The 12,608-nt window shown below is 34.6% G+C and overlaps 1 protein-coding gene across 1 annotated transcript in view; it reads right to left on the reverse strand.

Moving 5' to 3' along the window:
* Positions 1 to 12,608, reverse strand: part of MS3_00010514 (uncharacterized protein) — a gene marked incomplete at its 5' end in the record, with an annotated part of 131,838 nt that overhangs the window by 50,858 nt on the left and 68,372 nt on the right. Inside the window, 6 exons of the mRNA XM_051218890.1 lie at positions 330 to 545; positions 1,792 to 2,192; positions 4,188 to 4,307; positions 7,219 to 7,374; positions 9,566 to 9,971; positions 11,273 to 11,986. Coding sequence (XP_051072719.1) covers positions 330 to 545; positions 1,792 to 2,192; positions 4,188 to 4,307; positions 7,219 to 7,374; positions 9,566 to 9,971; positions 11,273 to 11,986 — 2,013 coding nt within the window. The remainder of the gene's footprint in view (positions 1 to 329; positions 546 to 1,791; positions 2,193 to 4,187; positions 4,308 to 7,218; positions 7,375 to 9,565; positions 9,972 to 11,272; positions 11,987 to 12,608) is intronic.

A 12,608-nucleotide genomic window follows, 5' to 3' on the forward strand; every position in this document is an offset into this window, starting at 1 on the left:
GGTGGACTGTCTGCATAGCTTCTTCTATGATAATCGAGCATCAACAGGTGTTTTAAAAAAAATCTAAAGATAAAGCTTAATCAATATTCGGTTAACAATACGATTGATATTAATCGGTGAATAACAAGCAAGTGGTTTAATAATTGATGACTTGCCACAAGACTAGAAAGTTTTAAGTTCGACTATTAAAGAGTTTCGTAATATCATGGAATAACTTTCTAGTGCTGTCTGGTGCCAAAAAAAGAAACCAATCCATAACAAACATCACATAGAAACGAATATCATAATAATAAGCAATTCAATATAATCTTCATTAAAAATCAACTTACCATTGGTGGCAATGCTGCTAAACATGAATTTAACAAATAAGAGTCTTCATTAAATAGTTTTAATAAATAGGTAACTAAGAAATCGACAGCTACATCAATTTCTGGTAATTGTATACGTGAAACAAGAATTCGACCAAGTGCTTTATTGTATAAATTCATAAAATCATTCGTTGTTATATAATTTGAAATATTTGGAATTTTTAGTAAATTACCACTCTGCAAGAATACACATATTTAAAGAGAGAAAAAAATATGAATCAGTGATAGAGATTATAGATAAGTATAGTGTTGTGGAGATTATTAAGTTATTGATTGAGATCTTGAACCGACTGATGTTAGACCACCACTGGAAAGCTGGAAGCACTGGATGGCCGTTTCGTCATATCGTGGAACTCTTCGGCAGTGCGCATCCACGTTCCCGCTCGCGAGATAGTAGGCTAAACGTTCGCGCGTGAGACTGAAGGCCATGGGTCAGAATCCTCAAGCAGGACTAGTAAGGGTTTGATGTGAACAGAGAAACAAGAAGCCTTGACTTACTACGAAAGCTAGTTTTGGGGACGTTATCTTGTTTAATTCAAAGCTTGTAAAATAGCAACATTTAATTTTGTGCCTAATCTATTCTACAGACTATAAGCTTTCGTTTGATGTTCCAAAGCTACTGTAATTTAAAGGTAATCTTTTGTACTCTGTCTTCTACGCTAATCCCCAGTTTTGGACATAATTGTATTTTCCTAACTGTCTGTGCGTTTTGGTTAGTCATCTATCTATTCATGTATATTTTTACACTAGTTTGAATCGGGAATAAGTCGAGTAGTGTTTCAGTTGATTTATCAGCCAATCAGATCCTTCTTAGTGCAGATTAAATGCTATCGACCAAGTTGCAATGTGGCCAGTAGTCTAGATGACTCGACATTGCGTGTACTATGTTGAGATAAGATGGCGGTTGGAGATAATCAACAAGAAACCCTGGAGCTGGATTTCGTGCTATTTGGCACTCGTCAGCAATGTGTAACCGGTTCTCCCTGATAGATTTAATCTCATGTTACTCAGTTTCACAGTCAGAGACGTTATAACCAATCTATTCGGGCCGCGACTGACCTCCTGTAAGACTGAGATGCATTTACAATTAATTAATATTTGGTTGATGATCAATGTCATGTATGTCAGGTCCTTCTTACGACAGATCGAATCCTATCGAATTATGATTCACAGTTGATGGTTGAGGCTATGAATTAGATTTAAGATTTTCATCACGAACTGACATCAGCTAAAATGCCAAAACGCTATTTAGCCAAATGGATGAATGAATTTCGCACCGAAATCCAAGAACTGTTATCCTAAATCTGATTATTTCATCCATAAATTGTAGTCTCGCGCTACAAATTCATGAAATTAAATAGAATAAAAAAAAGGAATAGGAGAAAATAAACAGAAAAGCATATTTTTAATTAGTATGACACACCTGAATATGTTGTGCTGTAGTAAACATTGAAGTGATAATAGCCTTTTCCAAACTTTGATGCATGCATAAAAATAAACTCTTATGCTTTGAAAATAACAAATGTCTCTCTATCATTATCTCACATCTAGAGTTCTTGTTGTTGTCATGATGGAAACAATATTTCGACAGATCACATGAAGTTTGTTTTCTATCACCAAGATCATGATGATGTTGATTAAGCGTAGAAGGAGTAGTGCAAGCTTGATTCATATTTTGATCTACATCAATCTCTTCCCCCAAATCAACATGAAAACTTTGAATTCTTACAGGAACTGGAGAAATGGTTGTATTTTTGTGCTTGGATGTTTCAGGAATTGAATTTAACTGATTCGGGATATTAATCATTTGTTCATCTCGATAAGCTACAACAGAGAGTTGAATGATACATTGCATTTTACAACATGTGGTTTAGAAGAATTCTGTTTTTTTTTTATTGTTTGTTTGATAAATTGACCTACTAATATTTTTCTGAGAGTTAAAATGATTGATGTTAGATAACTAACATTCACTAAATCATTCGCACGGTGGTATGGAAAAAAAATCTAGCTTCTGTCGATTCATTACAACTCCCTGTTGAGATCGTTGCGATAGTGCTTCAGAGGTCAGTTACGTTTCTAGTATAGTTTTATTTAACATTCTTTATAAAATTGAAAAAAAACCTCATGTAAAATCGATAGCAGAAATAATCATATACATTTCTTTAAGAATTTATCATTGAGTAAAAACGATAGCGGTAAACGCATATAATGCTCATTTCTTTCAAAGAATAATATACATTGTATGCAATTTAAGCATCAGCAATCTCTGCATCAGTAGGCCTCAACATACACAAGGGGAAAAACAAGATCCTGAAATATAACACATAGAACACAAACACAACCACTCTTGATGGCGAAACTCTATAAGATGTAGAATCCTCCACGTACCTAGGAAGCATCATCGATGAACAAGAAGGATCAAATGCAGATGGAAAAGCAAGGGTCACATTCTTATAACTGAAGAACATATGGAACTCAAAACAACTGTCTGTCAACCAATATCAAAGTCACAATCTACAATAAGAATATCAATACACTCAGTACTACTGTACGAAGCTGAAACTTCGAGAACTACTACAACCATCATCAAGAAGGCACAAGTATTTATATATAGTTGTCTACGCAAAATACTCAACATACATTCACCGGATACCATTAGCAACAGCCTACTGTGGGAGAGAACAAACCACCTTCCAGATGAAGAAATTAGGAAAAGACGATGGAAATAGATAGGACATAAATTACGGCAATCACCGAACTGCATCATGAGACAAGCCCTAACATGGAATCCTGAATGGTAGCGGAAAAGAGGAAGGCCAGAGAAAACATTACGTCAGGAAATAGATTCAGATATGAAAAGGATGAATAACAACTGGAAAGAGTTGGAAAGGATTGCTCACGACAGGGTTGGATGAAGAGTGCTGGTGGGTGGTCTATGCTCCTCCACGAGGAGTAACAGGCGTAAGTAAGTAAGTAAGCAATTCAAGCATAGACCTACACACACGCACAACCAGGTAAATGTAGGATCTTCAGAAAACACTATTTGTAACTCTCTAACGATAAAAAAACGGGTTTTCTATAACGGTATGAATATATATTTCTATGCCGTTGTTTTTATTCACAGTCAAAAGAACCTGTAAAATACTTCAACAGATTTATTAATTAACAGTTGAAATAAAGTTTCAAAACATGAACTCATTTCAATCAGATAATCATTGAAATCTAGCAAACTGTTTTATTTTACAATGAGACCAAACACCGATGTGTAGACCAGAAAAATGTCTAGTGGTCTTTGTCATTTTGTTTTAAAAATCGCAGTCAATATTTAACGCAAAACAACATTTGATGGTATTTAATTCATTTTTATTTCGTATTCGTTGTTTGAATCGTCCAATCGATGTTTGAGACTGTATAAACCAGTGCCTATCAGGACTCGGTAGCTAAGTGGATAACGTGATAGCGGACGGCACCGGATTCGAGTTCTGGAGTGAATATCAACACTGGGATACACATACATCCAATGACAAGTCTGTGGTAGCAGAAGGAATGGGAACAGAAAGCAATTGATATGGAAATACAGGAACAATGAAGTCTAAGACAATTATTGAACACTTTGCAAATGAAGTATTTACTATATGGTTCTTAGACATTCTGTAATTTTGTGTTCAAATACATTTGATTATGGCCCCATTTGTGTTCTCGTTCACTATACTACTATTATGAATAACAATAAGTAGCTATTGAATAAATCATGAACTAATCGTATCAAAAACAGTTTAGCTAACCAAAAAAATGAACAATAATTATGGGTAAACATACGTGAATAAATCAGTACATTTACAGTACAATTTAATATCCATACTAAATGATTATAATGTAATTTTAAATTTTCACAAAGATACTTAACATTCCCATCTTCAGTAGCTGTTTGTATATCATCTGTAGTAATGAAAAACAGAGAAAGAAAATCGGTACAATCATCCAGATTATATCACAAAGTGGTCTTACCTAGACGAGCATTGAAAACCTGGAAGCAATAGAAACTCATTTCGTTTTAGTATGAGGCTTTCTATTAGTGTACATTTAAGACTACGCATCTGGGAATCGAACTTACGAATATGAATTAAGGTATGAAAAACTCACAATCTCGAAAAATCCATTCATACCAATAATAATTATTTCTAACTAACAGTTTCATTTAGGGTGGAACTCTTGGAGTTTTAATGAGAAACAGTAAAAATGACCATGCATGCTGAAAGAGAGCTATTCACTGCAGGGAGTGAGTGGGTGGGTGTTGCACATTGTTATCAGTTGATTGAAGGCAAAGATGTATGAGATTTGATTTCGGTACAAGAACAAGAATCCTAGCTTCGAACCTCGGACACAAGGTCGTAAATACACATTGTTGGAGTCCTATACCAGGACGAAAACGACCACCTACTGGTTCCAGGTTTTATATGGCACTTTAACCAATATCAGTTTTTTTTATTTAAGCTATGAATTACTTAAACTGTAACGACTGAAAGTACAAATCGAGAAAACACCACGCTGCATAGCTGGTCGTTACTAAGAGAATTAAACTCACAGTCCTAAATAGGACTCAATATCACATATTGTTACATTACATTCGGACGAATTTACCAAATAACATACGTGCATGTGTACAAATGTTTATCGAGAAAAGAAATCGAAGAATTTATTCAAGGGTGATGAAATACTTAATGAAATGAATTTATGAAAACTTAGAGTCAGATACAATAAACACAGGCAACATAGATGCATAGTTGAAACAAGACATTGGATTAATCTTAAAACAATATTTAAAACTTTGTATGGGAAAAGCCGAGAACGGATTCTTAGGTTAACGGAAGCCTAAGCCACTAGAAAATTTAAACATCTCTAGTGTTCAAACTTTAAATTTGCTCTGATAACGCTTAAGCGATGAGATTTACATTCATGGAATCACAGTCCATTTGAATTTCAATATTTATAAGGTATGGAATATCTATCACTTTTTTTCCGTTCACTTGGTAAGTGAATGCTACGTATTAAACGAATTCATTTTCATTATTTTAATTGAAGCTCTTTTCATTCAAGAAGTATGAATACATTAACGTTTTGTGTTCATAGAAGATCTATGAAGATGATTCAAGTGAAATCTCTAGTGAAAATTATATTCAATGAATGGAAGTGTTGGAAAAACCTAGATATTTCACTTTAATTGAACAATGAAAAAAGGTTGGTTATTCTCATATATATTTGATCAGTGTGCTTATAACTATATGATAGAGATGGAGTTTTGTTCTCTGAGCTGGATGGTTTGGTCGTGGAGTTTCCATCGTTCTTCTGAATAAAATCATCAGCACAAACTTCAGATAGAAATGAAGTGTTCGAATTTCTTCACATGTGGTTCACAGTTTGTCCTGTACAACTCAATGTGGATTGGTTCTTGTTGACCTTAAACTTGTCATTGTTTACTTCTTCGTTTTGGTTGTATCTCATATTGGTTTGATTTTTGTTTCTATATTTGTACATAAATTTCCTGAATACTTGATAGATTGGATCGATTTTAATGTGCTTGTTGATTGTTGATGAAAGCTCCATGACCAAACCATCCAGCTCAGAGAACAAAACTCCATCGAAATCATCCACCTGAGCTACAAATCTTCTCCACCATCTCAAAAACTATATGATTGTTGTAACTTGTGTTTTCTATGTTATATTCTCTTCTTTTGGTGGAGTTTTGTTCTCTGAGCTGGATGGTTTGGTTGTGGAGCTTTCATCGTTCTTCTGAACGGCATCATCAGCACAAACTTCAGATAGAAGTGAAGTGTTCGAATTTCTCCATATGTGTTTCACGGCTTGTTCTGTGCACCTCTCTTTTGTATTCTATTCTCTATTTAGGTTCCTTTGATATTTTATTTAACTGATCTTCATTAGTTTCGATATAAAATCACATGATAAGTAAATGTGTGACCAGGTTGTTCGAGATAAATCCCACATTTTGTAGATCAAGTTTGTCACGTCATTAAACTATTGAAAAGTATAAATTATTATTATTATTATTATTTTACAGACAACACAACCAAAAATCATTCACCTCTTTTTACAGTTTAAGTTAACAGTCAATAAATTGATGACCTGAAGTCATATGGTGAGGGATACGTGGTGACTGGATTGATGTAAAATATGCTCTAAATAAATCAGTCGATGAAGATTCACGGACACATAAGATGAATCGAAACCTCTATCCGGTATAATTTACATCACTGTCATATTTCAACGACTTTGTCATATAGTTATTTCTTTACGCCTCTTGCCCTTCGTGATACATAGACCGTCGATCAGGAATTATCGACCTACTATATGATGGGTTCCCTTTCCAAATTGTTGATAAGTGCTATTAATTATTCCGATGTCTTCCTTCAATTCCCGACGCAATGTATCTTTTGGTCTTCCTCTTTCCTTTTACCCTTTAACAGCCTGTCTTGTGGTTCAGTTTTGATGATTCCCGTAATGTGTATCCTATCCGCCTCCAGTGTCGTTTGCTAATCTCCAATTCAGCTGGAAGCTGATATGTTTTCTGCCAGAATGCGTTGTTTCTGATAGTTTCTGGCCAACAGATGTTCATTATTTTACGTAAACAACTGTTTACAAATACATGCATCTTCTTGAAACATCGGTTATGATAATTTCGAGCTATCTACAGTGTACTACTACAATCAATCACTAACTGGATAAACTAGAATACAAATATAGTATTCACATGTACAAACACTAATTCACATTTTATTGTAAAGTACCGGTGTCGATTCAGATATTTAAAAAACTTTCCCCTGGATAGACTCACTTTCTTGTTGTTTACCTATATTTTGTTGACTAAAGGCTACTGATTTGTTAAGTTCTTCTCCAATTCGATCTAACTGACTAATTGAAGTTTCTAAAAGACTATGTAAAACTCGACGAACAAGGCATCGACTAACTGGTCCAGGATTCAACTGTACTTCTGAAGTTGAGAATAAAATGAAAGAGAAAAATTATAATATGAAATTATTATAACCATCCAATAATCTTCAAGTAATACCTCACTGTATATTGTTAAATATTTAGGTTAAAAGCATTCTATAATGCATCAAATATATAAAATAAATTCATTAGAAATCTTAATTCATTTCTAGATAGAAATTGAACTTAAGAAGAAGGGATCTGCAGAATGAAAGGTATAAAATAACTGTGAAACCTAAGATTTAAGACAACATAAGATGTGAGTGCATCTGCAGGATTCAAACCATTTCTAATCAATGTAATACAACGCACCAAAAAACACAAACTAGATGGTCTATTCCTACGACATAGCTTAGGAGAGCAGTTAATTACTTTATAGAATGATTTTATTCAGTGGTTTGAACATTCCTAGATTTCTTACAACGTATTCCTCTGCCACATAACGTTACACGTCGTGATAGATGGTATTTAGCACTACGTAATAAATGTCTTAACCACCTTAATAAGTGAAGATCTACAACTTGATCAAGCGCTAGAGTTGAAGCTATCACAAGTTCAATTAATCTGCGAACGAGAAACAAGATTCGGTGACCAAAGACCAGTAAGCTAGCTATTGATGCATCCTAGCCCCCCTAATTAGAAGAAGAAATCCAAGCTTGGAATAGGGAAGTATATTCTGCAAACAGCCAGAAACGAGCGATAACAGTAAACACAATTTAAAACGTATATATACAGTACAAAACTATCCTTGGGAAGAGTTACCAAACAGCATACTAAAAGACGCAACGGACCAATAGCATTTAAGATATTTCCCAGTGGGAAATACGACATGAAGGTGACAAGAGCGCCTTTGGCGCGAAAACAAAGAAATTTAAATTTTCTAAATAAAATTACAAAATTAGGTCGTTTCCCAAGTCAGTTCTGAGGATCTAACGTCCCCAACGTCAAGTGAGTTAGTAATTTTACCTAGTACTTTATATTTAACCTTAGTATGGTAGATCAAAAACAGATATCATCACAGTGGTTTTGAGGAAATTCGAACAATGTATTCGAAGGCATCAATGATCCAACACTAGTAATGTCAGTCAGTAACAACGTAGAACTTCGTACGTAAGTACGTACGTACGTATATCAGTTCGAGTTCCCATACCACATTAGCACAGAGATGCAGTTGTTCATTCAAATCCCGTAGTGGTAGAGGCGGTAAGAGTATAAGCAGTAATCGGAAAGATTACGATTTGAAGACGTTATTCAAGGACTGTAATCCAGTTAAATAAATTTGGAAAGAGGAAAAAGAGACAAGGAGGATTCAGGTGATTAGAATTTGGGAGAACACAAACAGTGGATGCACCTGCACCATTGCAAACGATTTTGAGCCATGTCATTCTAGGTCTCTAACCATCGGTTTCTATCATCTCGCGGTCGCCAACTAGGTAGTCTACACCTACCAACATGACTCACTCTGTCCACTTGTCAGTGACTTCATGGATTTGTGCCATGTTTTGGTGCGGTCGCTCCTAGCTTTCTTCCAACCTACTCCTACACCATAAAACATCGCACGTCGAGGCAGTCGGTGAATGGGCATACGTAACATGTGTCCCAGCCAACTCAACTAATGAAGTTTCACTACGTCATCAATTGATTTGCCATTTTTATCAAGTATCCGTTTCCTAACAACTGCATTACTTACTTGTTGGTCCCAGGATATACAAACGATACTTCTGAGACACATATGATCGAATACTAACAACCTACGAATATCCTCTACTCTTACTGGCCATGTTTCACTGCAATAAAGTAAGACGGAACGAACTGCTGCACAGTAAACACGTCCTTTGGTTGATAGACGGATATCTCACCTACGCCATAAATGACGCAAGTTGACAAAAGCTAGTCGACCCTTCTGTATCCGTGCTGAGATTTCGTCACACACCAGACCATAAGGGCTGATGAGACTTCCAAGATAAGTGAAGCGGTCGACACACTCAACTACTTCACTCCCTATCATTAGTTCGGGTGTCGATGTGACCCAATCCTGAAGCAACATTTTGCATTTCGAGGTGGAGAATCGCATCCCAACACTAGTAATGTACTAATATTCTCTATTTTTAAACGATTATATTTCATAGTCATAGAACAAAACAGCAATCCAGCAATAATAACGACAGTGATAATATCTAATAGTAACTTACCTGACTCCAAATTTACAACATAAACATCATAATCTTTATTATTTAAATCAGGTTTCATTGAAATTAAATATTGTAGAAAAGTTCTTATCAATTGAAATCGTAATGATGTATCCAATGAATAATGAAATACGGGACAAGATGAAGGAATTAATTCATTACTGAATTTTTCATCGATTATCATCCAACTAATTACACGACCAATTAAACGATTTAAACTAGTGAAAATAGGCATTAAGAGAGATGGAATAATAGACATTGGTCTATTAGTGTTATGATAATCATTATTATGCATATGTAATAATGAATTAGCTTCATGGATGCCAAATTCCAATAACCAAGCCATATTGTATAACACTGGTAATAAATTAGATTTGATAGCTGAACTAAGAACACAATTATCTGAATCCTATGTGAAATTCAAAAAGAAAATGGAGAATGAATTTGACCACTTTTGTTAACAAGATGATTCTGTAATAGAAAGACTGAATACAATTTTTGTTTATAAAATTACGAATGTAGACTCGAAAGATTTATGTTTATGATCTGAGAGGCTTGATGTGTTGAGAGAATCATTCAATATTTTCATAGGGAATCATCATTATTTAAATGAAGAATGAAAAACTGTCCAGAATCCACACCTGGAATAGATTGTGTTTTTTTTTGAGGAACAGTCATCGAGGTTTTCACCTAAAAGTGTGATCAGATAACCCGTGAACAATATACATGCCTACGCCATTCTTTGCCTTGAGAAGCTGAAACCCAAATGTACTATTACTTTGCAAACTGCCCTAGTTGGTTTCTATATCATCATTAACAATGGTTACGAACCGAACAATACAATTTGACACTTCATTTTGCGCCAAGTAGAGGTAACAATTTAAAGAAGAGAATATAAAGACACAGCTATAGATAAACTACTGAGTGAATACAGAAGGGAATTGCAAAAACCTATAAACTAAACTTTAGTACTATATAACGACCTATTTATATATTTGGAAGATTATTGAATAGATCCATTTGTGTTAGGAAAGGGGTACTAGGTAAGGATGGCAAATCCATTAATGAAGTAGTGAAACTTCATCAGTTGAGATGACTGGGACATGTGTTACGTATACCCAACCACCGACTGCCTCGACGTGCGATGTTCAATGGTATAGGAGTAGGTTGCAAGAGAGCTACGAGCGACCACACCAAAACATGGCACAAATCCATGAAGTCACTGACAAGTGGACAGAGTGAGTCATGTTGGTAGGTGTAGACTACCTAGTTGGCGACCGCGAGATGATAGAAACCGATGGTTAGAGACCTAGAATGACATGGCTCAAAATCGTTTGCAATGGTGCAGGTGCATACACTCTTTGTGTTCTCCTAAATTCTAATCACCTGATTTCTCCATGTCCTTTTCTTCTCTTTCCAAATTTATTTAACTGGATTATACTCGTTGAATAACATCCTTGAACCCTAATCTTTCAGATTACTGTTTATACTTTTACTACCTTTATCACTACGGGATTTGAATGAACAACCGCATCTCTGTGCTAATGTGGTATGGCACCTTGAACTGATATGCGTACGTACGTACTTACGTACGAAGTTCTACGTTGTGATTGACTGACAGACTGATTCATGAATATTCAGCATAAATTGTAATCAAATGAATACATAATAATTCAAAAAACAAACAAACAAACATATAAATAAACTAACCTGTAATAAAATAATGAAAGCATCTAAACCATAAGTACATAACTCAATTTCTGGTGTACTGGTTTCATCATCAGCATCATTATCATCATTATTGATAGTAGCCGTAGAAGAACTACAATGATTTCCTTTGTGATGATCATGTTTATCATCTTTGTGATCAGATTTTAACTTTGTATGATTAATTAGTTTTAATTTAACAATACAGCTTATTAATGCATCAATGAAACTACCAATCAATGTTGAAAATAACACTGGAAATGTAGACAATAGATAATATTTATGAAAATTAGGATTATTACAACGGTTGTTATTATTATTACGAGTAGTAGTAGTAGTGGTAGTAGTGGCAGTAGCAGTAGTAGTAGTAGTAGTAGTAGTAGTAGTAGTAGTAGTAGTAGTAGTAGTAGTAGTAGTAGTAGTAGTAGTAGTAGAAGTGGTAGTAGCAGTAGTAGTAGTGGTAGTGGTAGCAGTAATGGTAGTAGTGGTAGCAGTAATGGTAGTAGTGGTAGTAGCATTCTTATTAGCTGGCAATTGATCATATCTCGCATTACTGATATTTGAATTATTATTTGCATTGTTGATGATATTTTCAAATTCGACAGAGATAATAGGATGGTGATGATGACACTGATGATGAGCATGATGAATGTAAGTTGGTTCAGAGATAAATCCAGTTACATCATGCGAAGAAGATTCTAATAAACAATTAGTTTTCTATAATTGTAAGCAAGAAGAAAAAAAATAATAACGTAAAGAAATAAACTGACAATACATAAATAGATCTTTTTTAGACGGTATTGATATCGACAAAATGGAAAACTACCTGGATTCGGTAATATGCAATATTATATCCCGACAAGATGGTTTAATGAAAATACACTAGCATCAAAACTTAAAAGCCCTACATTCGATCCTGGGTGGGATTGTATAGAGCACTGATGAAGAGTACCAATTTAGGATTAAACAGTTTTTCAATGGTCTTTGTTTTTCGGCAGTAATATATGGGAGATCCGTTTCTATGATATAAAATATCATCATTAAGTAAGAAAATCTAACCGGAGTTGATGATAATTCAAATCCTAAAAAAGATTATTTATCATAGTTATCGAGAACCCTACATCAAACTTCAGAATAATTCACTTTGAAACATCAATATATACTCGAAAAAAAGCCTCAAAGAAATCTATGAACACTTGCGGGAAACTTATATAATCAGAAAGAATCTCGGCAAAACTATGAGTTGTGAACGAACCAATCAGATTTACAAATAAAGATCATGAATTTGGGCGCAAATTTAATTTGTCTATTTGGCTAAGTAGAATTTTGGCGCTAAAGG

The sequence above is a fragment of the Schistosoma haematobium genome, chromosome ZW (assembly GCF_000699445.3).
Source record: "Schistosoma haematobium chromosome ZW, whole genome shotgun sequence".
Lineage (NCBI taxonomy): Eukaryota > Metazoa > Platyhelminthes > Trematoda > Strigeidida > Schistosomatidae > Schistosoma > Schistosoma haematobium.